A 26,895-nucleotide genomic window follows, 5' to 3' on the forward strand; every position below is an offset into this window, starting at 1 on the left:
TACTCCCTCCACTCTTAAGTGCATTCTGCCAATCTAATTTTAAAGTATCGGAGAAAATACCATTTTAAATGGCTTTGCAAGTGCATTAGCAATAAGTTTCCATATTTAGCCTACTGGATCCTTGCTTGATACCTGTTACTAGTACTTCATCTTGAAGTGTTGTCTCGTATCTTACCAGGTCTTCAAAGAGATAGACATTTAACAGACTGATATTAGGTGATATTGTTGATTATGCAGAAATGGGAACTGGAATGTTTAAAAAAGAAAGATTTGTATTTTCCTCTTTTTCCAGCCAACTCCCTTCCTGTGATAACATCAGGGTTTCTATGAAATAAAAATAGAAGGGAAACTTCCTACTTGCATAACAGCAGCAACTAGTTCAGCCAAGTTTTTCCAAGGACATTAAGCTAAACAAATACATTTCTAGCTAAGAAAATAGTTCTTAACACATTCAGTTATAAAAGTATATATTTTGTGCACAATATGTAGTTTAATCAAAAGCAGAAACTGTAAACCTTCATTCTTAATAGTATTCAGAAATACAAAGATGTACAAGTTTTGATTACATCCCACAAATATGGAAAGCAAGCATCTAATCTACAGACAACAGTAAGATGGTTCAAGAAGCAGACTATATTGTTCATTTACATTAAGGCAGCAGCTCCCTGACAGGTTTGACTTTTGCTGCATCAGAAAATACTGGTACTTACACAATATTCAAACTTAAAAGTCTCTGTCATTATTTCCTTGTGTGATATTCATTGGTACACAATCTTATTACTGCAATCACAGCATTCTCTCATCCAATTTGTAGTTAGAACTCAGGAAAGTAAAGATCAAGAACATGGACTTGTAATAGCAAGGGAAAAAAACAACAAACATTTCAAGATGCTAAAGAGCAGCTTTGCACTGTTTTAAGTACAATAAGGTAACTGCTTCAGGTTTTGTTCTAGGAGACTACCACAAAGAATGCATGCTTTGCTTTCACAATCAGCAGCAAATATTCCTTCAATTAACCTGAAGTTTGTAGGAAAGAAAACAAAAACAAAAAAGCCACCTCAAAATGTCACAAATTCAAATCCTTTGTGCTTTCCCACATAAAGAATTATTAGAAAGTTATAAGTACTTTTTTTTGCTACTTGTGTTTTTAATTCATTATCTTTCCAAGAACTGCCAAGAAGCCAATACCTAGCACTTAAGTAACCAGTTCCCTTAAAAATGACGGTGAAAGACTGGCCAATTTACCACATGCAACAGCTCCATCATTTGGTTAGTTGTTTTCTTTGATTTTTGTTTAATATCAGGTTGTATTGGGAGCAAACTGAGAAGATACTAGTCAAAATACTATACACTAATTGTATTTCTACTGGAAACCAAACACATAACACCATTCATATTCCATTTCAGAAGATTATTGTAATCTCTTCAGCCTAGGATTTACTATTAATGGCTCCAAGATACCCATGGGCTGTCAAAAGCTGTGGAATAAATCTGGGTATATCACAGTCAAACCAAAATGTTTTTCCTCTTCCAAAGAGGACAGCTGTACCTCCACTCACCTGGCCTATTCTGCAGCAGAAGAGGAACTTTTTAGTTTTAAGCAACTGAGACTGCATATTTCCAGCTGCTAGTCCCAAAGCCTGAAATGAACTAGTCAGGAATCTATTCAGAACTAGCAAACAGATCTTACATAGGTGTACTGCTTCTTCCAGACTTGTTACAAAGAAGTTTCATAACATTGCTTTTGATAATTTTAACAAGCTTCCCTAAAGTCATTGCTGAGAACAAGCTATACTCAATCTCAGTCACTCTGTTTCAATGGAGAAATGTCTAAACTGAACTTCAGCAAGAACCAGCCAGAACAGAATACAATATGAGATATGAGAAAACCGTGTCCTTTTCTACTCATTTCTATTCAGATCCTTCCAGTTAATGTGCATTAAATGCTTCAAAGTTAACTTTCAGATGGTGAACACAGTTTTCTGTCAAATAAATGCTTTAGGGTTTATTTATTGTGATCTTCTCACATGCACGTAAGTTTTAGATCAACTATATCAACACAAACAACAAACATTACTAGAAAAATGCAGCATCATTTCCTAGTCATAGCCTCCAAATGTCAATTAACAGTAAAGAAATGGAAACATGTACACCCCCTCCAGTTAGCTTTACATTAAAGTTTGTGTGTTTAAGACATGTTTTTAAAGCCCTCAACCCAGAAGTAGTAATTAGTGGGCTACTTGAATTCTGTAGTCCATTAGCTCAACCCCAAGCCAGTTGTGGTGTGAACTATAAAACCATGGTTAGCCTGCTTACAAGTACAAGTCAAATAATACTCACCAAGTCCCTATTTTAGTGACGACACTCAACTTATGAGGTATTTCCAACAGTGCAAAGTTGCAAAGTGCCCTCTCCAGCTTTCCACAACTGTGAATTCATGTTACCCTGCTTATTCAGCTTAGTAATGAATTGCATTTTGGATGCAAGAAAAGAGACTGGGAGGGAGAGAAAAAAACATGCAAGAAGGTTCTCAAAGCCAAGACACTTCCAACCCTGAACAGTTTAAGAAAGTGAAGGCAAATGAGTAGAAGAAAGTGACGTTGACTACTTTCTTGGAGTCAAAAATCATGTTTACATAAAGTAATAAAAAATATCCCTATAGAAAGGGTACTGTTTAGTTTTTTCCCAGCCCCTCTTATTTCAGAGTAGAGGAAGTTTCACAGATCCATGAACATGGTGGCTTGAAAATGGAGAGACAGTGTCACTGAACAATTATAATAGGTTCTAATGGTCAATGAGTTTCTTCGCTCTGATGTTGGCCTGCTCAATGCGATCTCTGTTTGTATCTGCCTGAAAAAGACAAATTCATAGATCATTTAAAAGTTACACACAATTTAAGAAATCAAACTGACAGAAGCTCCCCAATTCCACAGTATTAGCATGATAAATATAAAGGAAGCCATTTTTTATGAGCTAGATTTTATATACATATAGCTATTGTTTTGAAGAAGTACATCACTATATTTTGTAATGTATTTTAGAAATAGCCAATTTGAAAAAGTGGATATACCATGTATTTTAGTAGCATATTTTTAGGAACATTTGTTGAATTACTGCATTAAGTGATTACTTCTTGCATGCAAAACTGTAATAGCTTTTAGGTGTTGTGAAGTTACAGTTATAGGACTGCAGGCTAGAAACCACTTTTGTTTTAACAAGTGACCTTCAACAAAAGAAACAATGAAGCAACACCAGTGGACTTATTAAGCATCAAAACCAGCTGGGCCTCCACACAAGGAAAAAACACTCTCACTCTGGGAGTAAGTTGGGATGCAACAGGCAGACATCAAGACACTCTCCTCTATCCTTACCTTCCAGCACTCCAGTATAATGTCATTAGAGAACAGGCTGCCAAACTTATCTCTATCCAAGGAATGAGCAGACATGCAGAAATAACAGCCAAGTGCTGGGTGAGCAAATGTTACGATTTTGGTACCCATAAATTATGGTGGAAGTATCCCTACTGCTTCCCAGCACAGCTAATAAAGAACACCTAACTTAACAGTAACACAATTTTGCTGTTAAGTTTCTACACATCAGCTTCTTCAATTCATATATTTATATTATATATTTATACAGAAATATTTAAATACATTAATATAAGTCAGCTAAGCTGTCAATTTCATCAAAAACAAAAATCAGGAGTGTTTTTTATCTTTAGCTGACCCTCAAAACATGCAGCAGTATGCTTCAGTGAATCAGGAAGAGCACCAACAGAAAAAGAGCATAAAGATCCTAGTGTTACAACAGCATGGTGTCTCTAAGGAAAGACCTTCATTTTATAAGTGTTTTACTTCTACTGAAGCATCAGTTAAAAAAATCAGCCACTGTATACAGATTGAACAAGCATCAAGATACTGTCTTCCCAAACAGTAGGACAATGAACATTAACTCCCCATCCATCCAGACTGTAGGGGGAATGATTGGTAGCACAAAACTAGCCAGGCGCAGAATTCCTCAGAAGTTCTACGTATGCATCAGATATTTCCCAAGCTCATACTGAAATGGGCTAGGAAGAGGACATGAGCAGCTCAAGCCCTTTCTTCCTGCCTTTCAGGTTGATGGCTAGGGAGGAGCAGGAACCTGTTACTGAAATAGGCCAAAGAAAACAAATAAAGCCCTAAAATATTCCTCAGGACTGCAGTTAAGTACTTCCTTTTTTCTTTATGGAGGTGATATGGTCCCTTAGGTATCTACCCTCAATACCTTCATCCTGTTCCCATGCTGTTCACTACACCTTAAGATGTTTATCAACAGAAAAGGATTAATTTAAATAATTCTGAGACCATGGTCAGATTGCAAGTCTGAAAGTTAAGAATTGCACTTTGTGTTCTTCTTGCAGTTTTATAAGGCAATTCTAATTTGTTCATATTATATTTCAAGAGTTAGTAAGACAACAAGCAATATTTGTTCTGAATATTGTACCAAGCCAAAAACTGGTGTCTGAAACACCAGAAACACTAGATGAGAACTAATGTTTTTAGCAGTACAGTTAATTAGACTGGGCAATGTTCAGTCCTCTTCATAAGCATCAAGTTTCACACCACATTATAAATTATGATCAACTTTTTTAGTACCCTTTAAAACAAAGGAATTACTTTTACTTAAAAATCACCTCAGATCTGTACTTCCAGAGAATAGTGAAAGATGACCTCCATTAAGATCGAGTTGACTGTCATTAAATACCACAAGCCCTTAAGAACTAGACAGAACTGAGATGCTGATGTAGATATTAGCAGCATCTATGTCTATATTTGATATAATTAATCCTATGGGGCTTTTCAGAAATCTCTTGACATTGCAATTCCACTTCATTTTATAACTTCACAGCAATGTGTACCTACTTCTGCTTTTCTAAGTGTACAATACCATTCATTAAACTTCTGTTCCCTTTGTTAAGGAGATTGCCTCTAAAGGCTTCTATTCAGTTCAGAAGATGGGGACTTCTAAAATAAGAAACTTCCTCAGAAGTTGCCCATTGAAAGAAACATCCTTAATCTGATTTAAATACTATTTATCCATGTAAAGAAGTTTATCTTTAGAACAGTGTTAGTATGGAATGCAGAAAGATGTTACTGTCTAGAAATAACTAGCTTCATGTGCAGATAAGAATAATAAAATATATTCCTGTGCATCTACAAAAACCTATCATTTGTCATGGACAGGCCTCAATAGATTTTAAGTTAAAGCAAAAAAAAAAAATCACTTTCTGGTAACAGAACAGAGCTGTGGTTTCTGGGATTTGTTTTTAAAAGGAATTCCAGAAGAGTCTTACTAACATTTAAAAAACAACAACAAAACAAATGCTATTTCCTCCCACACACAATAAGATTCCCTAGATGCAACAGTCCCTCAGTTTACTTCCAATACCTGTCAAAACACCTGATAAATACAATTTAGTTGCTTTCAGAACAAGAAGTGATCTATACCATATTACTTTTTTTTAAAAAAGATTATTAAAATACCTGAATTTTCAGCTGCACACCCAAACACCAAGATCTTTCTAGTTTACATCACTACAACTAGAGGATGTTATGATCCTAATTGCCTATTGTACTGCAAATACACGAGAGTGAGCCCATTCTTTATCACCTCTTAGTAAGAAAAGGTCAGCTTAGGTTGAAGGCAGAAAATACCTTTGACACTTACCTTTACATTTATCCGATCTATTTGCTTATTCTGTGCATCAATCTCATTTCCCATATCCAAAGCCATATTTTTTAAATTCCCAAGAATATTTCCTACTTGAGTAAGATTTTCATCCATTTCATCTTCTCTGGCATCATTTGTTATCCTGTTCAAACAATGAAGACAGCATATCTGTGAAGCAAGAACTTGCTTTTCCTTACTCTATACTTCAATATTTTTGTTACTTCAAAGTCACCTGACAGGCTAGCTATTCAAGAAAAGGTACATTTCTAACGTATAAAAGCTACATATTTTAAGCAAACAGTCCGTCAAAAGGACAGTATTAAGTTACCCACCGTTAGAAAAAAATGCCTTAGTTTAAAACAGCAGCTACTAGAGGAAACTTATGACATTAGTTTGTCTCATACATGTATGACAATAAGAGTTTCACTTTTTTTTTTAACATCACTCTAACTTGCATTGGAGCTCTACAGTTCTCATTATAGAGCAAGGAATTACAGGGTGTGCCCTTTCAAGTACTGTACTGTTTCATCCTTTCCACCTCCTCTCTAAGAAGTAGTAGTTCTTCCAAATAACAGTTAAAAACTTGCTATGTAGCAACTTCATGTAAAATCCATCTGGAAGTAGCTTATGCTCCCTGTATTTCAGATTGACAAATATGAGGAAACAAACCTTGTAATGTATCCACCACTTGGTCCTCTAGAATTCTGTGGCTGCTGCTGGTTTATGCTTCTTGGTTGCATAGATATCACATGATCTGCTGAGTTCTCTGTTCCATCTCCCCAAGTTGCTCTGTATCCTTTGGTAGACTCGAAGTTCTTCGTCCTACTTCACAAGAAACAAATCTGAACTGCTCTATCAAAAAAGGTTTTCTGACTGAGGTCCTGCATTAATCAAGACGTTCAGAAGCACTTATCTGTGACCCAAAATATAGTAGATTTCATATACATTATCTAGACAATGGTTTTTATAATTTTTCAGAATAGCTCAAGCATAACCAAGTTACTCTACAGACAGTTGGTTATTCTCCCATGCTGAATACAAGCATAGTATCTTCCTTAATTAAGTAGTATACTTTAAGTATACTTTAAAAGAATAGAGGAAGCTTACAACCATCAGTTTATACTGTCAAAAAGTTGTTTTAGAACAGGAATTAATTTCAGTGGGGCATAAATACTTCCCAGGGAAGAAAAGAGGATGAAGGAGCTACACTATGCAACTGTTTTGTAGAACAGTTTCTACATCCACGTCCTTGTTAAAGTTAATAAAAATGAACCTAAGAAGCACTTCAAAATAACAGTAATAATTTTTATACAGCTCCTTCATTCTGAAATTTACCATTATATGTTTACCATATAAGAGCAAAAAGCAAAAACAACCATAGAACACTAACATGAAGCAATCTTACGAATAATCTAACTACAAAAGCAAGACTGGAAGAAAATACAATAGAAGAGGATCTACATTGGGGTAAAAAATCTCACGAACCCTAAAGAATGCATTTTGAAAAGAATATTCTAAATGACAGCACACCAGGTGAACATGTTCATGTTTATGCTGTATAATCCAGACACTACTATCACTTCTTTGCTTCACTGGAAACATGTGAAAGCAAATGTATCATATCTTTCTTTACATCTAACTTCACAATTACAGGTAACTGTCTCCAATACCTATAGTGCCTTCAACATCAGTAGTCCAGATATTTCATATATGAAGAGGTGTGATGTTGCTATAATGAAGAGAATCCCTTCTCATTTTTTGATTATTTATATTTGACTTTCATATAATCAAGATAGGAAGCTCTCATAGGAGCTAACCTATGAAATATAATCTAGTATGAATTCACTGAGGGAAAGTAAAAGAATCAGCTCTCAGTAAGTAAGGGAAATGTTGCACCAAACAGAAATCCAAAGAAACCTGAGCTAATAAGTTCTGTGCATATACAGCCTTCAAGATCTCTTTAGGTTTGCTGCAAATAGCTTGAGCATTGTATTTTCTCATTCATACTAAAGTTGCAGCAGCAGGTAAGATCTGCAACACTAGCCTTCTGAATTACCAAAGTATTCAGCACCAGAGATAACAGCAAAGAACTTATGACAAGCAGCATGAAACTTACTTTCTCAACTGAAGTAGACAGCTAAGAAACAAATTACTAAGCTTAGCTATTTAGAACAAAACCTCTCACTGTTAGATACTGTAATTTTTTATTTTTAAGTTACTATGCATTCAATTTTCTCAAATTTTGTTTCTGTAAGGGGAAGGCAATCTACATAGTTTGTCAAAACAGCAAAGGTTCAAGTAACTGGTCAATACTAGCACAGCTAACGCAAACCATGATAATTGATATTTTCTAGCCACACAGTATTGCAACATAACAGACACAAGGAGACCTGCATGCAGATATCATGCACATGCAAGCACACATCCAACAGAGCATCACCTTAGACAGCTGGTTAAATGCACATGCTGCACTGATAAGACTGACCTTGTCCTAAATTCCGCTTTCCCCTGTTAAATGAATACAGCTTCTTATCATAGTCTTCGTTTTTAGAAAGCAAGCATCAGTGTTAGAAGAGAACAGGGAAGAAAGAGGAAGAAGTAAAGACCAGCAAACAGGTAAATTGGATTAGTATACAGATTATATATTAGAAAACTGACAGCACCTCATGTTTCTACAAAACCTTTATAAGTGAAATGACTAAACCCAGAAAAAATTAGAAAAAACTACAGTATTTAATTCATTAAATGTTCTCATCTACAAGTTAAAAAAAAAGCTTTGGAGATGCCAGTTGGCAAGCATCTCAAACACTGATAGAGAATTCTAGAGACCTTTAGTCCTGAAGGACACAAAAAAAACCAGCAGTAAATAAAGACATTCATTTTTTCTTCATCACTGCCCTCCACTTGTTTATCTAGTAAATTTTTCTGCATATTATTGCCCATTTTAGTACCCAGCATTATTTCTTTTGTTATTTTTGCATTTGGAATGCCATAGCAGTTTATGAATTCCAAGTTTGCTCAGTGGCAGTAAGTAGCTTAATTAACTTCAGTGAAATAAGCCTGTCAACTACAGAAAACAAGGACTGTACATGCAAAAATGCACCAAGCCTGTCAGTTTGATAAATCTAATACAAAACAGTAAGCATATCCACCTAGAAGTCAGGACAGAACTACCTACTTTTTCAAGATACTAAAGCTAAGATTTCTTAGTCTCAAAAGCCAAATCTGTATCTATCCTAAAAACAAATCCCACAAAATAATACTTTTCCTAAAAGTAAATCCAGCTACTCCGAGGAATTTTTACCTAGTTTTACACTACCTCTCAGCAGAATAATAAATTGGTTCCTTTGGGTAGATTTTTTGTGGCTATGCTGAAGAGCTGAAAGCAAAGAGACACAGAAGCACTGTGAAACAAGTCTGTAAGAACATGTGTAGTCACCACTGAAAGCTTTACTGAATTCAACATCTGTTCTACTCTCCTCTTTCCTAGAGCATTAACATACATAGATTTAAATGTCTGGAAAACCACTATTATGATTTGGAGAAGGAGAATAAGTCCTCTTCCAAGATATTTAATTATAACATTGAATTGTCCACCATTTTAAGCTTTTAACTATGTTAGTGGAGAAGATTTCTGATAAGTGATTTTTGGGGTCAAATTTCCAATGTACTACTACAGACTTCACACACAGCTTTGTAGATCAGCCTGGTCTCATTTGTATGTGTATCTGCAATTTCGACCAAATACACACTTCAGAATCACCTAGCTTTAAGAAGATTAGGGTGTAATCTGCATGATGTTACCCAGCAGCTATATTTACAGTAAAGGAGCAAAATATATGGTTAGATAAAGTAAGCTATAGCCTTACTCATAGGATTATGATAGTGCACCTTTACAAACTGGAACAAACAAGCACCCTAGGGACTCACTGCTTTCTTTAGCTCTTATAATAGACCATCTCTGAATGCAATAGCTATTGGAATATTCCAGAACTTCAAACCCATTAACCAATTTAACTAACCTGTTGCAAGGACAGACACAGAGTCCACAACATTTGTTGAGTTCTGTTAATGTCTTCTCAGCTTCTCTCATATCCTTATTTATCTGGTCCATGCCTTCTTCTATGCGGTTTAGTTGCTCTAGAAGAGAAACAATTAACCTGAATAAATACAGATATTCAGGGACAGGTTGTACCTGCTTAGAAGAAATGCAAATATCTATAAGCTTCAGTTCCATCTTTATATCAAACTAAAGTTTCATTTGCTTTCCTGCCTTCTGAGATTTCTTTTGTAGAAAGAAATTAAGGAAATTGGTTTTTATTTATACTCTATGAAAAAGTATATTTCCCTATCGTCAGAACAGCAATTCTGTTGCAGCTGTTGGAATGCAGACAGTTACAGTCACACTACTGTGGAACAATGTTTCTTCTGTAGCAGAATGCTCATTACACTATAACTAATATGATTTCTCAACTACCTGAAATTATCTTGTAAATGCTACAAATACATGAGTATCCAAGCAGTAGATCTCATTTTTAAATAATAAAATTTTCTAGACTGGAAAAGACCTTCTAGATAATCACACCAATCAACCTGATCCCACTGAGTCCCATCACTAAACCATGTCCCTTAGCATCCTGTCCATGCATTTCTTAAATACTTCCAGGGATGAGGACTATACCACGTCCCAGGTTAGCACTTCCAAATGCTTGAAAACCCTCTTTAGAAAAGCATTCTTCCTAATATTCAATCTAAACTTGTCCTAGTACAACTTGAGATGATTTCTTTGTCCTATTACTTCACATCTACTTTCACATAAGGGTCTTGAATAAGCCTTTAGTTTCCACAACACTTCAGTGGTGATACATTTTTTCCTTACAGTTATAGAATTGGTCATTAGTGCTAGGTGGGTAAGAACTCACCTCCCTGTTCATCCAGCATGGTGATAGTCTTGATGCCAACATCATGGGACTGTACAAAGAAAGTAATTTGGTGATACAAAGTCATTTCAATACGGCAGTACACAATCAGAATGTCTCTAGAATAAGTTTCCAAGTCAACCAAGTTCATAATGAAATATAATGCTATGGAATAGCTTCTATAATGAAGTTATACTAAACTTCAAATGTGCTCTTGCTAGGCTGATAACATTCTTACCTGTTACACCATCTCAGTTGTTTGGATTTTTTTATTATTAAAATATAAAAATTTATATAATACTTAAGATTGAACTATTGCAATGTCAAACTAAAAAAAGTAAATCTAGCCATATCTTGTTTTAAGAAGCATCATTTAGCTCATTCTTTATCCATACAGCTTTCAGTAGGACTGGAAAGACCTTTAGTCCTGAAGGCCACAAAAAAAAAAAAAATCAACAAGACAAAGCCTGAAAACCCTTGTTGGTAATTCAGAAGGTATCAGGAAGAAACGAGCCCATCACCAGGCAAAAAAGAAATTGGTAGTGAGGAACACGCAAAGGCATAGCTCTTCACTGGCTAAAAGTCTTCAATTTAACAAACAAGCTACACTAACATTTTACTGTAAACTTGCAGCTCAGAACTGTGGTAGGCACTGGTTCAGCTTCTAAGAATCACCAAAGTCTGATACTAAGAGAAATGATCCTGTTGCATTGTGTGTTTTTGACATTCATGTTTAAGAAGAATTCATTGGGCTATACTAAATCAAACATCTTACTGATAACAGCAACATCCTCCTTTCACAGCAGTATGCTACTCTCTGCATGTGAGTGTAGGTTCTAAAGCAGTATTGACTAAACACTACGGTTCTCATTTGTAGGATTAATTTTTAACTAATCTCACAGACAGTAAGTCACATCTTCTGTGCTAGAAGTCTTGTCATTAGCTTTACTGCTCAGTCTGTGTATTTCTACTTGCCTACAGCATGCACAAGTACCAGCAAAATGGTCTCAACTCAATCACTTTTAATCTTCATTGTCTCTAGCAGAGTTGATCTGCCAGGGATCTGCTCTTTATTTGTGGAAATGCATAATGAGAAGTAAAAATAAAAATCCTCTAGGAAGCTTTATGTTTTATGATTTGTAAATCCCCTTTAGAGGAACACATTGATAGCATCATCTAGATTAACCCAAAATACAGATTTTGTTTCAGATAATATACAAGGGTGTTAAAAGTTTCATTATCATACTTGACTGTTTTTAAAGTTAAAACTGGGGAACAGATGGTAAGAAAGTACAAGCAGAACTACTTTTGTATAGAAAGAAGCAGAAGTAGCCCTGCCCTCTGCTACCCTACTGCACCCTATTAAGCCCCACCCTCCTCCTGAAAACAGGACAAAGTGAGATAGAGGAAAAAAAACAGAACCAGAAGTGTTTTCAGAACCAGTCAGTGAAGCAACCAAAGCCATAACTGACTGTCACAGATGAGTGTTTACAACTTATCTGAAACATCTGGAGATTTAATCATTTTGATTAATCAATCTTTTTCTGACTTAAGCCTGCTTTTTTTCACATTATATAAAGTCATCATAACTCACATCTCAAAAAAAGTTCGGGAAAAACAAAAAGCAATGAAGACCACTCTGTGATAGTTAAAATGCTGCTGTGTTTTCTTCAAATCTGTTCATCACTAAGGAATTAAAAAGCTTTTCCTTACCTCAATGGCCAAGCCAAGAATTCTCCTTGTGCTTTCCAAAGACTAGGAAGAAAAGAATTTTATGAGTATATTAACAGCATATAGCAGTCCTTGAAAAAGTTATTTACCAGTTCATTGCAGTAAAGCAACTACTTTACATACTGGCAGGGTCACAAACCTTTCCAATATTCAGCTATAACAAAGACATAGCATATTAGGTTTTTTTTGTGTTTTTTTTAATTCCCCCCAGTGACCAGTGAACTCTTGATTTTCTAGAATTGCCCTGTCCCAAATGACAGGCATAAGTAAAAACACATTTACTTTCTCTTTTAAAAAGGGAAAAAGATTAGAAAGGAATTAGATGCATGAAATATCAACATGATTAGGAAAGACACTCAACCTGTATTTTCTCAGTAATCAGGACAGGCTGGTGAGTACTCAGTCAAGCAGGTGGCTTTAAAATTGATAAGTTTAAAATTCACTGTTACTTTCAAGAATAGCTTCAGCTCTGTTATTTACCAAGAGTGATTGGGAACATTCTGCTATACAGAACATCACTCTAGATTGTCTTTAAAGGATACCATAATCTTGCCAGATAACTGCTCTAATCCCACACAGCTTCTTAAAATACTCACCTCATCAGTGACCTGGTTGGCCCTCAGCTGAATTTTTTCAGGAGATAGTTCAGCCATGATGAGGAGCTATCACTTGCAAGTAATCAAGTTAAAGAGAATCTTCACACTGTAATAACAGATACCAGGTAACCATTAGAACAATTCCAAGTACTCATACTGTACAAATCAAAACAGCATTTCTCCAGTATTTTAAGATTAAACTAGAAGACAGTTACAAGAACAAAAGTATGCACATTTCATTTTGCACAGCACAATACATGTTCAGAAGGCACTAAGAAATGTTCAGCTGACATGCCTGTGCTTTTCTTCTGATGCTCCTATTGGGGTACCTGGAGCATCTTGCCTCTTGTGAAAGAAAAACATCAGTCTACAGTAATAGTTCACATGTTCAATTTACACATAACTGGCCTCTTCAGGTGAAAGCCCAACAAAACCACTCGCACACTTTGAGACAATTGTTCAAACTATCCTGTAGCACAGATAAAAGGTACAGCTACTTTCCACTCATTTCTCATCGCTTCTCAAGTTCTTACATCACTGAAAATAGCACACTTGATTTCTCTAGACTTCACAGCAAGCTTACCGACCTTCACTTCTCAGCCACTGCCATTTGAGATATGGCAAACAAGATAACTCCCTGCTAATTAAGAATATTCTTTACATTGGTTTGATTATACCAAGATGAATAACCAAAACTGAAGCATTAAAGGACTCAGCCATAATTATACTTGTTTGAGTTGGCCAGCTGTGCTTTTGCAGACAAGCTTACAACTGGCACAGTGGTTCTGTAAAGCAAGCCAGTGCTGCAACAATAAAACCAGGCTGTCCAGGCAGTTATAAGACTTCTCACCACACAGTGGTTTGTAACATCCAGAAAAAGCACAGAAGAGTAATGAGGAGAAATCAAATATTTCCAAAAAAAGTCAGTTTCTAAAGACAGAAAAACAGAAGCTATATATCTAATTGGAATAGTTGGAACAAAGCATGTGCCTAGGAGATAGAGATGCTGCAAGACATTCCTGAAGTTACAACATTTAAGGCAAGGTAATTTTTACCGGAAGAGACCAGATACTCCAATTGAACACAGTTTACATCAATAGAGCACTCAACTCTACACCCTAATAAAATAATTAAGTGAATTTGTAAACAAAAAGGAAAAACATTGTTATTTTAGTTCATTACTATCACTGTGAGGAATTTTAAAGAAACTTGGCATGTCTCACATGTCTTACCTCCATTTGCCTGAATACAAACTATAATCTCCTTTAAGAAGTAAGCAGTCAGCCATGCTTACTTTCTTATCAAGAAGTGCAGTGCAATATTTACTCAGTTACTAGACTACAAGGATTACAGTTCAACACATTTCAGTGGAACACCCCTCTTAACCCACCACTTTTATATAAAAATCTGGCACCCATGAACAATGTAGAACTAGACATGATATGAAATGCTAATTTTCTTGAAGTAATGGGTCTTGAAGCTTTTCTACAAGTAAAATTAGAAGACAACAAACATCTTAAGTATCACTATCCTATAAAAATGAAAACTTATCAACAAAACAAGGGCAACAAATACACATCATGAGAATCCATTTTATCTTCTGTTACCTTATATTCTAGAGAATGTGGTATGGAGAAAAGCATGGAATGGAAGGAAAAAAACACCACTTCTGACATGCTTCAGATAAGATTTTCTCTTCACAAGTTGATGCAAATTGTGCAAGGATATCCTATAAGCTTACTACTGCAATATGGACCATAATATTCTAGATATGATACAAGTCACTAAGGATGGACTAGAATTAAGTTACTTCTACCCTTTGGACAAGTGGAACAAAGATAAGGGAAAGGAATGCTTATCTACACAGACTTTCTCCACTTGCTATTTATTCAAGTCAGAAGCCCAGAAAAATCTGAAAAAGGAGAGTGAATTAAAAAGTCCTCAGTTTGGAGAATGACAAGGAAAAGATCATAAAGGAGATTTTACAGAACAGTTTAAAACCTCCAATGAAGTATTTTCAGTAAAGGAAGTAGTAACTTCCTTTACTGAATAGGAGAGGAACTTCAGGGCTTGTATTAGCATGGTGTCAGACCTCTTCAAAGCATCACTGGCTTAAGAGAGCTTCATTCAGTAAATCCACACACCCATAAAGCACCTGAAGCACTTTTGGAGTTTCTTCATCCAACTAGAGTTATACCAATACTCATATCCCAGTTCTGGGGTATAAAAATAAGCAAGTCTCAAGTTATCACTCATGAGGTTGTACAGTCTTTTCAGTCTTCTACATTACCAACCTTTTTCACAAGCTTATAAATACATATTACACATATCTTACATATCTAAGGTGACAAAAGCTATAGCAGACCATTTATGCACTTTTAAACATGCTTTTCTTCAGCTGTAAAGAAAGTCTAACACTTACTGGCTCCATAGGGAAAAAACAAAAGTATTTCCTTGTAAAACAAGTCGTAGTATATTCATGTGATGCTTTCCAAAGCACTCAAAACCCATAAGAATTTCCTGTCCTGCATATCTCCATGAATTTAAACCAACTGCAGGTGACCATAAGGCCTATGTTGAGGCACAATTACATAGTCTGCACCTGGAAGCTAGACAAAAACTATTTTAAAGTGGCATTCAGCATAAGAATATGTTTTAAAAACATCTATACAGTTAATTAATTATTTCAAAACATGTTATTTGAAATAAAAACTTTCATACACATTTCCAAGTTACTAATTTTCAGCAAGTTGTGATACTACAGCCTCTATCCCTTCAATTTCCAACTACTAGTATTTAATTACCTTTTCATTCCAGATTAATTACAAAGTAAATCATCTACTTTATTATTTTAACATAAGTTCCTATTAAAGATACTAAAAAATTAAACCTTAAAATTTTATAACTCCCAACTCACTACTTGATTCAACTGATTTTTTTCTTATACAAATATGAGGGCGGAAATATTAAATATGACTGAAAAATGCAGTCTCTGCCTCTTTGTGGATAATTTCATCACAAAGGCATGAAACATGAGATGACATAATTCTGCTGTTGCTGCAACTGACAGAAAGCCAGGAGCTCAAGAGTAGTAATTTCAGCCAGCAGCGAATTTGCACAGCATCTGCTGATCACAGATGCTCTCAGGTCCTTTACAGCCTTCTCCATGAAATAAAAAATGAATTAAACAGTATTTTTTTTAAAAACTGTCTGTTATTTATGATTCTTTGTGCAAAAGATTGCAAAGATTAGAAACTAGAAGTAGATAGTTTATAGAAGATACAGATCAATCCAAAGTTGCACTTGTTGTTGTTCTTTCACAAATTTCATAATGCTAAGGTAGAAGGAACTGATTGTTGTGCTTTTTTTCCCCTCCCAAACATTTCCTTAAACAAACAAGAAGTTATTGTACTTGCTAGACAACTGAAATTCAGCCCATCTAATACCGCATGGTACAAGGTATCAGCACCAGAATGTACTCCTCTGTGCTATTATGGCTACAAGATAAATGAACAAAGCATCTGTGACACTGAGGAAGGAGGCCAAGGCTAAGAACAAGACACTACTCTGCAGGCTTCCTGCTCTATCTTATCAGTTTCCTGAGCACACTGCACAGAGACGATAGCTTGAAGAATAGGCGCTAGCAGTGCTACCTCCTCTGTGTCATGTCAAGCTTCACACTCCTCTCAACAATTCATGTCTGTCCTTAGAAAAGCCTCATGATACCTCTTCCAAATTAATTATTGGCCAACACAAGTTAACAACCAACCTTAGAGTCACAATACAGACAGCAACAGGTTTTTTTCTAGAGACACAAACTGAGATATACAATCAGTAATTGAAAGACACGCAGGACAGATAAGCTTAGGCATATAAATGCATTACTGGGCTGTCAGTAAACAATTAACAGTTCAAGTAAAAGAATCAAGCAGTTGGCACCACAGGAGGCTGCTCCTTCGCTCTGAGATCATAGGATGAAAAAGGTCGGAAAAGACCACCAAAATCACCCAGCCCAACCACCAGCCCATCCCCACCATGCCCTCTAAAACACGTCCTTCAGTGCCATATCTACCATCTATCACCTTTGAAAGCCTCCAGGTTTGGTGACCCCACCATCTCCTTAGGCAGCCTGTGCCAATGGCTCTCTGCTCTTTCTGAGGAAATAACTCTTCCTAATGTCCCAGCCTCTGGATGGAATGCCCTCTAGTGCAACTTGGGGCCATTACCTCTCACCCTGAGAAACACCTCCTGATGCACTATTGTTCGCAGCAAAGCACCAGGTTTGGTCGCAAAGAAGTGAAACAACACCTCTGTCCTTTCACAGAATTAGAAAGGGGAAGGGCAACAGCCAAAGAAATTGCACAAAGAGATTTCCAAAGTTCCCCCACCTCAGCTCCTCACAGCGTGGGGCACCCGGCCTACAGAGACACGGAGCCGGGGCTCCTCCAGATGCCCACAGGATTCGCGAGGCCTCTTCCCGAGGAACCCGAGCGGGGCCAGCCGCGAGGCCTCCCGCCGCAGCGCCTCGGGAACCCCCGACCAAGGGGAGGAAACGGGAACCGGAGCCGCCGGGCCACACCCCACCCAAGGTGCAGAAAGCCGCCGAGCCCACACCTGCCCCACCGCGCTCCTACCGCTCCCGTAGGCCGCTACGCCGCCGCCCTCCAGCCGAGCCGAGCCCAGCCGCCTCGAGCCGCCCCTTTAAGAGCCCACGCCCCACCCACCGTCGGTGTGCACCCGCGAATCGTCACGGCTGCTCCGGAAGCGGGAGGTGGAGTTTCCGGTTGGATGGCGGTGCCACTCCCAACATGGCGTCACCACAGGGCAGCGCGCAGGAACACGGCCTAACTTCTGCAATGCACCCAACATGGCGGCGCGCGGGGGCTTTCCGCATGCAAGGTCGCGCTGCTTTACGCAACGCTGTGCGCTTTAAGTGTACTGTTAAAGAGTTAGTGAATATCGTTATGTAGCGTTCACAGGACTGTACGTGTTCCTAGCAGTATCCTTATTGATAAACGTATTGTTTGGCTTTGTATTGTTACCAACAGTCGATAAACGCCCCTGGCTGACGGGGCGGTGCTGCCGTTGCAGTGAAGTTGGCCCTTGCGTCCCGTGCGCATGCGTGCTACAGCAGCCGCGACTGCATTTCCCAGCAGGCACCGTGGAGCTCATCCCGGTGTGCAGCGCGGCCATCTCCTGCTGCCGCATTGGCTCCGCTTAAGGGGCTGCCCCGCCTCCCCGCGCGCCGCGGGTCTCTGTGGGGTCGTCCCGGTGCTGGAGCCGCGAGGGTGGCGGGCCGCGGTTGGGATCGGTGGGATGGGCGGTCCGCCCCCTGCTCTGGCCGCAACGCGTGAGTACCGGGCGGAGTGCTCGGCTCCCCGGCGGAGGCTTACCTGGTGGGGCTGAGACAGCTGGGATGGGGCGGTGGGCCCGGGGGTCGGGAGCCGTAAGGGGTGAGCATCACGCGTTGCTGCGTGCCGCTGGGCTTTGCAGTCCGGTTAACGGGGCTTTGTGAGAGTGGCTCCCTGTTAGAGGTGTGAGGCTATGGCTGTGTCTCGGTACCTGCGGAGGCCACCTGCAAGGTTGAAGTGCAGCTCTGGGCTCAGGGTTGCCCAGTTATTGTCCTCGTGTTGCGAAGCCAGAATTCGTCCTGGTGAGAGCCTGAGTGAGTGTGGTGGTAAATGCCCACTGTGGCTGACCGTGTGCGATTCCTGAAGCAGCTCTTCATGGGGCAATGGAACAGGAGATGGTTTGTGTTGTCTAGAAATGACTTTTAATAGCCAATTTCAATTTCTGAAGTTGTTTTGTAGGGGCTTGGTTTATTATTCCTTTTGAGAATATGGTTTCTTTGTAATCATTCTCTTTTTGGTGGCGATGTCTCGATGGAATGGTCCATGGCAACGCTATATCTTTCTCCATCCCTTCTGCCTGAAGTGCGGCGCTGAAGAGACTTGGTGCCACGGCTGGGTGCTGAGCAGCGTCCTGAGAGAGCAAGACTGAGGGTTGGTGGACTTCGCTTTCAGCTCCTGGGGCTTTTCCTCATCTCTGCTAGTTGTTTGTGGCCTTCTCTCATTTGCTCTTCTTCAAGCCTCAAGTCAAACCTCATTCACTTTTATTATGTTTTGCTAAGTCGATAGATCCTAGCCTAACTTAAGCCTTCCAAAAATTTGGGTAAAAGTTTTGATGAACTCTGAGAGTACCTCCCCATTAGGATTGTGGTGTTTGGTATGAATATTGCGTGTCTTTCAGGCTGATGAAGTTTGGGTTTGTAACTTCTTTACCTTAGAAAACAAGTTCCAGTCCTGACCTGAAAGCGGGCTACTACTTATGTTAAACATGAGAGTGTATGTGTGTGTGTATATATATATATATATATGTATATACTTTTTTTGGCCTTTACTGGGCTTCAACTGAATTATCAGTAAAAGGCAACTACTTTTGCATCACCATGTATGTTCCAGCATTGACTAATTTATATATGTAAAGTTTTTTTAATAGGTGACCAAATTTCAAGTAACGTCTAGCTCTCATATCTGAAAATGTCAAGTGTTTGAAGAGACATTGATCAAATCCATCTTAATCTACACAGGGCTCTGATATCCATACACTACAAAGAATAGCCACAATTACTGTAATATAAATACATATCCAGATTGTCTAGAAAGTGCTAAGGAACCTAGGTAAAACTAAGGCATTTTTTTTCTATTGATTTTCTACTTTATCTTTTCAAGTTTGTAAAGTATCTTGAGTCAAATTTAGATTGATAACATTATTTTTAACACCTGACAGTTGTGTTTTGTGAACTCTGCCAGCAGATGGTATCCTACGTTTTGACATGTTACCTGATTCAAGCTGATGATATGAAAACAAGTGAATGTATTATACTTACTTTTTTTTTTTTAATATTTCTAATTTGCTGGGTAATTAATTTTTCTCATCCGGTCCTAGGCTATTTTACATTTTGATTCCAAATTAATGGAAGCCCTGTTACTCAGTGCTGGGATGAAATGCCTGTGTTACACAGGTGTGATAATTCAAACAGAAGCCTACTAGCCTAATGTTTGGGATCTTTGACTTGAATTTGCTTGGCATCAATGCTCTGTTGTCTGTTGAGTGACCTGACTACTGTGGTTTGAGTGCCTCAAATCACTCTTCAGTGATTCTGAATACTCTGTGGTGACTATTAATAGAAAAAGCCCAGTGGCTGATAAATGCTTTCTAGTGTGATCTCTATTGAACAGATCTTAGGGCATCTGAGTACATAGTACATGGGCTCTGTATGGAGTTACTTATGGAATTACTTATGGAGTCTGAGTTCTTTTGCCAAGGCCAGTTATCTGCTTCTGGAACTGTAATAGATGGATATATGAAACACTCTGATTTGATTTGCTTTCTGAGCCCCTGTTACAGTCTGTGACAGAGACATAGTTTACATACCAGTCAAGGGTACTGTGATCTGGAATACCTATGAGGGGAAAAAAATACACAAGCTGCTGAAATACTGGCCACTTTGTTTTGTACCTCTTTCTGTCATGCTTATAAGGGCTTTTATATCAAAGACCTCTTACCAAGTGTTGCAGAATTATCAGAACAGACTTTGAGAAGTCACAGATACATCTGATGTAGTCTGTTTGTCCCTGATCTCATGGATAGATCATTGTGTTGCTTCTTAATAAAAGTTTTTTTCAGCCCTTAGCAAATAATGTTTGAGGCACTTCTCCAAGGAGTGCTGATAGGGGGCTCAGTTGGAGCGCTCTATGCAGTTTTGAACATAATTCTTTAAGTGTGGTTTAGGCAATTTGGAAAGAGAAACTGAAATTTTAATAGGATCAGAAAATATGGAGTTTGAGGAAAACATGTAAAGAAATGGAGCTTGTGTAAGTCTAAAAATACTGTCTAGGTGTGTGCATGTTAGATCTCTGAAAAGGTGGTGTACAATGGTGGTGCTGAACAGCTTTTCTTTCAAATTAGTGCAGTGTATATCCCTGTATCTGCCAGTGTGTAAAAAGCTTATCATAAGTAAGATAGCAGTAAGCTGTTTACTTTCTCTGGGAAGTGTTACCATCTCAGTTTATAGCAAGGAAAGCTTAGTTTGGTTATTAGGAAGCTATTAGCGTTTCTTATAGGAAATCAGAAAGACACAGTTTGATTGTGACTTAAGGTGTATATAATTTTGGTCTGTGGTTTATTTGTAACCTTGCTTGAAATAAAACTAGTCTTTAATGAAGGCTCTCATTGTGCCAGGTGTTCTTGTGCATGTGCTGGTCTGTTTGTGTAAGGTGTCTTTTTACAGTGTCCTTAACTCTAGTGTACCTTCCCCACAGATAGTGAAAATCCAGCATTACTCATGGGACAGGATATAAACAGTTCCTGTGGTTCTTTTGTAGGGTAGTTAGTAAAGTCAGCTCCATTGCCTTGAACAGGAACTTAGTAGACTTTGATCAATGCAATAACTTTTATCTCCTTCTGGCTCACTGTCGGAGTAGTTGATTGTTTGGCAGGATGGCTCGAACATTTGCTGTGTGGTTGTGCTCAAGGGTGGTGATTCTGGGAAGGGAAGGTGATTTTGAATGTTGGTGTTTTATTTCAGATACCTTCTGCCTGGGGTGGTGAAATTTGAGTGTAGGCCTGTCTTTGTGGCAGTTAATTACTTGGTTTTGTTCAGCAGTCTGATGGTACAAGAGCTTTGGTATTTGTGGCAGCGTGTAATACAGGGAAATGGTTTTAACTGTATGCATTTTTCCCTAAGAAAAATCACTATTTTACTGTTTTTTAATAAATGTTTGTTCAGTTTGATTGCTTTGTAGCATTGGTTTGTCTCAGTAGGTGGCTGTGGTATTCTCCAGATTTTCCTGCAAGGACCAAGCCTCTCAGCAAATTAGCACAATAAGTTTTCCAATAACCAAACTACATGTGGCCTAACCCAACAGTGTTTTTTTAAGTGCCTACCAGGGCCTACATGCACTTCTTTTCCATGAAACCTTTTGTTGGTTGATAGGAGGAGGGACTTTGTTGTGAGCTGTATCTTTCCATCCTGTCACTCCTCCTTTGAATGTGTCTGCAGCAGCTCTTCTGTGTTCCTGTCATGCAGCTCAACCAGGTTTTTGCAACCAATGTCTGCAGGAGAGATGCCCGAGGCAATGGGACAGCATCCTTCTGAGGGGCCGAGGAATGTGTTGCTGCAGAGCATTCTGCAGTGCTGAACTTCCAGGCTCCCATTTTTGTCAAGTGCAGAGTATCCACTGCTATCTAAAGTGTGTAGAGGGGCTCTTAGATGGGCCCCTCTGCTAAGTTCTGGGCAGCTGGCATGCTGGCCTGCCCTCCCTGCTCCATGGCTTGTGGCTTTATATAGTCACTGCTTAGCCACTGATCTGCAGCAGATTTAGCCTTGACATACATTTTTAATATATGTTATCCGGTGCGGATGAATAACTGTAGGCAAATGGATGTTGTAGCAGGAAGTAGCCTAATGCCATCTTTTCTTTGTAGGCTATTTATACTTGAGAGAAACGCTCTCCACAAGACCTAACAGACTTGCAGAAGTTAAATCTGGATTCTGTTTCTAGGCTCTGGGCAGGTGCAAGCTGTGGGCAAACTGTATTTACGGCACTGTTGTAAAATGTATCCCCTTGCTTTAGAACAAACAAAATCTCCTACTGATTGGTAACGTTCCCACAAAATAGGAAGTTAGTGTAACACCTCGTTTGCTTCAAAGGCTTTACATTTTGCTGTTGAGGTAAGGCTTTACACTACCATGTAAAAAAAGCATATCTTTGCTTGCTACTTTATTTTATTCATTTTTGTACTAACTCATTTTCCTCTTGGTGTCCCCTGAGAGGTAATTCCTTTCTCAGTTTGCAGGTGTTGTGATTGAACAGATTGGTTGGTGTATGATGGGGGCAAACAGCTTTGCTTGAGTACATGGCTCAAATGCTGTCTGGTTCTTGTTAGTGTTACAAAGTAAAAGAAAGAAAGCCTTGAATGTATTTATTTATTTCTTAAGTACTTGATGAAAGTTTTTACTTGAAATTTTAGTCCTTCATTGGAGTGAGCCTTAGGTTTTCTAGCAGAATTTGAGAAAGGCAAAGCACGAAGGGAAGTGGTTCATCTCAGCATGGGTGCTAAATCAAGAAGTGATCTGAAAATAGAATGTGGATTTGGTCCTCTCCCAGCCATTGCATGTTCATTTCATCTGCAAAATCACACTACTTCTGAGCCCTTGCTTCCAAGAGCTTCTCTCTGTGGAGGTGAAAGCTTTACTTTTCATGGTGTCATCCAATAGCATTTGAATTCTGTTTGTATTTTTAGTACTGTCATAAGAAATGCACTGTTGATTGGGCAGTTAGCCTAAAACTCTTCCTGTAATGGTATATAGTTACTATACATTTTAATTAGTCAAAACAGGTGTAATGTTAGGTCTCCATGTGAAAGATAGCTTTTTGATGTTATGTGCAAACTGGTGTCAGTGAGTCACTGTGCTTCACTGGCCTGTTTGTCCTGGTTTTGGTCCCATGTTGCTGTCTTTTTCTTGTGCGGAATGAATTCCATGGGTACTTGAGTAATCCTAAGCAAGATCCTAGGTGTGTGTTCTTTGTCATTTTGTTCCACTAAATGACAAAGAAGTGTTAATGAAGAATACTGGGGAAGTAGAGCATATTTTCATTCAGAAAGAAGCTGTCTGGAACTTTTCAGTAGTAAATTCATACTTTGCATGCATGCTTTATGTGAAAAAAAGTTCTGAATGGTCTTGTACCATTGTGGGTGCTTGTGAAAATGAATAGCTGTTACTAATGATTCCAGTACATCAGGTACCCATGTGATAAAACTAGAGAATGTGTGTTTAAATACCATTGAGAATTTCAAGAATGGCACCCCTGGAATGCTGGGTAAGTAACATAAAGTGATTGAATCTGCTTTTGTGTTTTAAACAGGTTTGTTTTGATATGGTAATGAATTTATTTAGGGAGGAAACTGCTTTGTTGGCTTAAAGATTATCTCAGTTGCATTCCCTTTATGCTGGACCGATGCTGATGCATGCATTAACTAAGTGTATTCTCAAATTCAGGGGAAAGGAGTTATTTGTCCAAAATCGACATTTTGGTTGTAATCTTGCTTATTTTAGTGCAACAGTACTGAATGTCTGAGCTGCTTTAACTCTGTGCAGACTGGACTCTGTGGAAGTACAAGACCTGCTCGACTGTGCTCACAGCTTCACTCAGTACCAGATTGTCAGGATGCAGTGTCCCAGAAGCAGAAGGTAGATGGTGAACAATTGGGTTACTATAGTGTAAACTGGGCAGATGAGCTGTTGAAGGCTTTTGCCAAGTAAGCCAAATTAACTCTGAAAATGAGTGACGTAAAATAGCAAAGCTTGAAATGGACTCCCTTTTTGTGCGGAGATAAAAAAAAAAAAAAAAAAGCACAACGTTTTTGTTAAGCTGACTTGAGTAGCTGAGAGCAATCCTATGGGTCTTTGTACAATGAGTGCTGTATCTTGAAGGACAAAGAAAAAATGAAAGAAGGGGAAAGCTATTTTTTTATTAACAGCTTTTTAGAGGACTATTCAGAACAGCATGGGAAAGCTCTTTAATGAGCACAACAGTTGTTTTCATGAATAGAAACTTTTTTCTTTTTTTTAACTTTCCTACCATAATAGATTAATGAAGAAAAAAAATCCTGAAAGTTTCTTCTTAAATTACTTGCAGGTATGGGATAAGATCTATCTGGAGTAGTAAGCATGGTTCAAGAGCGAAAATGCATACTGTGTCACATTGTATACAGCTCAAAAAAGGTAAGTAACTCAAACTTAGTTTACACCTAACATAACTAATATTAAATGTATATGGGAAGTACTTCCATTTTAAAACAGTAAGATCTATGAGAACACTTTTCTTATTTTCAGAAAAACAAGATCTAAAATCTAGATCTGTTGCAAACCAAATAGTATATTTACATGTGCTTTAGAGCATCTTTCTTGAAATGAGCTACACAATATCCTTGATTCTAAATACCAAAATTATTAGGATTTCAGGGTTTTTTTATATGTAGTTGCATAAAGGTAGCACAGTGAACTGCTCAAAACCCCATTCATCAAAAGACTTGTTTTTTTTCCCTGTTGAACTTCTATCTTGTTTCTGTATGAGTGAGTAATCATGCAGCACAGCATGTATTTTGATTAATGCCTGTCTCCTGTTTACTGGATATTGTGCAAAACCTGCATTGAAACAGAGTAGTTTTTTCTAATTTTAATATTTTACTTAGCCACCTGGCACAAGAGTATTGTGCAAATTCCAGTGTAATAATTCACACAACTCATGAGGGTTGGAGCAATTGCTTTCCCTTTGCAGATATGAATTCAAGGATGGAGGAGGATAATGATTAGTGCCTATTCTTTGAAAATTTCCAAGTATTTCTGCTCAAAAGCCAAGAGAATGTGAAATCTTTGGAACTGCTTGCTTTCTTTTTATGACCAATTCTACTTTTCTCTCTGTTTTGAAGGAAATGGAAGAACACATAAGGAGCATGCTTCACCACAGAGAACTTGAAAACCTGAAAGGAAGGTATGAGAACCATAGTGAATCTTGCCTCTCTGTGCAGTTTGTTATTCTCAAGGACAATTAATGTACTATTTCTCAAACAATTTTTTTTGAAATTGCAGTTTATTTTGGGCATGGTTTGTGATAAAGCTGGCAATGCCATGTTCACTGACTACCTAAAACTCAGGAGTCTTGTTAACTGGAACAGTTGATGTGGAAAAATAAAATGAAAGATAAAATAAAAAGTGTTTTTTAGTTCTTGGCAGCTTTCTGTTTGGTTTCCTGGAAGCACTGGAATTCTATCTGTGGTAGAATTACAAACTTTTTTTTTTAATAATCTGAGTTTTCAGTTATTAACCTTTTCAACCTCTGTGGGAAATCTGACATCTTGGATGTAGGGCTGCACCTGTACTGGAGCGTCAGCCTTGTCCTCTGCCTCTTTGGTCCAGTTGTTTGGTTGTGGGAGCTAACCAAGGTGGATGATGGTTTCCGTGGCTTTAATTATAATCTCTGGAAAGCGGAAGGAGATCGGGGGTATTCAAATACCATCCTGATAATATGGAAACCGGATGCAATCAGAGTGCACTTGCAAATTCTTTTATTTTGTATGGCCTTTGAGGTGGGTAGAGAGATCAGATGTCTATACTTAAATACTTAACTAGTTTGTAGTCATCTTGTACCACAAACTTCATATGAAAATTTCACATCTGTGTAAGCAACTTCTAAAGGACTAAGAAGGTATTTTCTTTCAACTCCAAAGTGTGGGAGATCAGTTTTATTAGGACATCTGTGTCACATCCACAGAAGATAACTGGTAGGCAGCTTCTGTTTGCATATTAGTTCTCAGTTAATGTAGCTTTTATTCTTGTTTTTTTTTTTCCTGTTGTAGAAGGAGAGCAGTCACTATGGTGCCAGGCCTCTTTTTTTAAAATACAAAATACAAGAAGTTTAAATATCGAACACAGACACACTGAAACTAAGGTTCTGATTCTAATGCTCTAATTCTAATGTTAAATTTTTGGCAGTTTAGAATTCTAAATTCTAATTAAACTCTTAAACTGCCTTGTTTTATAATGCTTCAAGACTAGAGAAACTGAGAAATTTATTTTTCTTAAGTTATATTTTTATATGCAAAGCATATATGTAACTGCAAAAAGTGTCCATGTTTGAGTGCAGGATTGCATTACATACATGCTTCAGCTAAATATGTTTGCTTGTGTCAGCTGCAGAGTATTTTATGTTGCGTACAATTGTAAATTACTGCTGTGGTTTTGTCTAAAATGGCAACCTAATGTTTCTAATATAAGTCCTCTGGAGAATCTTTAGAATGAGTTTGCCTGTATTTTATGCCCGTATGAGTAATGTCTGCTAACAACAGTCGCAATAAAATTAAAAAAAAAA

The 26,895-nt window shown here is 38.0% G+C and overlaps 2 protein-coding genes across 4 annotated transcripts in view; one reads left to right on the forward strand and one right to left on the reverse strand.

Annotated features, from left to right (window-relative positions):
* Window positions 1-1,748: 1,748 nt before the first annotated feature.
* On the reverse strand, window positions 1,749-17,674 carry SNAP23 (synaptosome associated protein 23). Its single transcript, XM_065754778.1, has 8 exons — window positions 17,593-17,674; window positions 12,959-13,064; window positions 12,345-12,386; window positions 10,635-10,683; window positions 9,735-9,852; window positions 6,382-6,534; window positions 5,710-5,854; window positions 1,749-2,850 (listed from the first exon to the last, which is right to left on the reverse strand). The coding sequence occupies exons 2-8, from the start codon at window positions 13,013-13,015 to the stop codon at window positions 2,785-2,787; spliced, it is 630 nt and encodes a 209-aa protein (XP_065610850.1). The 5' UTR covers window positions 13,016-13,064; window positions 17,593-17,674; the 3' UTR covers window positions 1,749-2,784.
* A 558-nt stretch (window positions 17,675-18,232) lies between these two features.
* The window catches only part of ZNF106 (zinc finger protein 106), a 31,327-nt gene continuing 22,664 nt past the window's right edge, over window positions 18,233-26,895 (forward strand). For all 3 annotated transcript variants that reach the window (XM_065754775.1, XM_065754776.1, XM_065754777.1), the window contains exons 1-4: window positions 18,233-18,308; window positions 18,893-18,960; window positions 24,664-24,749; window positions 25,457-25,518. In XM_065754775.1, coding sequence (XP_065610847.1) covers window positions 24,696-24,749; window positions 25,457-25,518 — 116 coding nt within the window. In that variant the 5' untranslated portion in view covers window positions 18,233-18,308; window positions 18,893-18,960; window positions 24,664-24,695. The remainder of the gene's footprint in view (window positions 18,309-18,892; window positions 18,961-24,663; window positions 24,750-25,456; window positions 25,519-26,895) is intronic.

Source organism: Cyrtonyx montezumae, unplaced genomic scaffold (assembly GCF_038088225.1).
Source record: "Cyrtonyx montezumae isolate F1298 unplaced genomic scaffold, pur_monq_1.0 scaffold_10, whole genome shotgun sequence".
Lineage (NCBI taxonomy): Eukaryota > Metazoa > Chordata > Aves > Galliformes > Odontophoridae > Cyrtonyx > Cyrtonyx montezumae.

Coding starts and splice junctions, on each gene's coding strand:
- SNAP23 (XM_065754778.1), bottom strand. CDS start 13,015: ATGGCTGAACTATCTCCTGAAAAAATTCAGCTGAGGGCCAACCAGGTC. Junction 9,853..10,634: donor CATGCTGGATGAACAGGGAG/GTGAGTTCTTAC, acceptor TTTCTCTTCTAG/AGCAACTAAACCGCATAGAA. Junction 5,855..6,381: donor AGTGGTGGATACATTACAAG/GTTTGTTTCCTC, acceptor TTGTTTGAACAG/GATAACAAATGATGCCAGAG.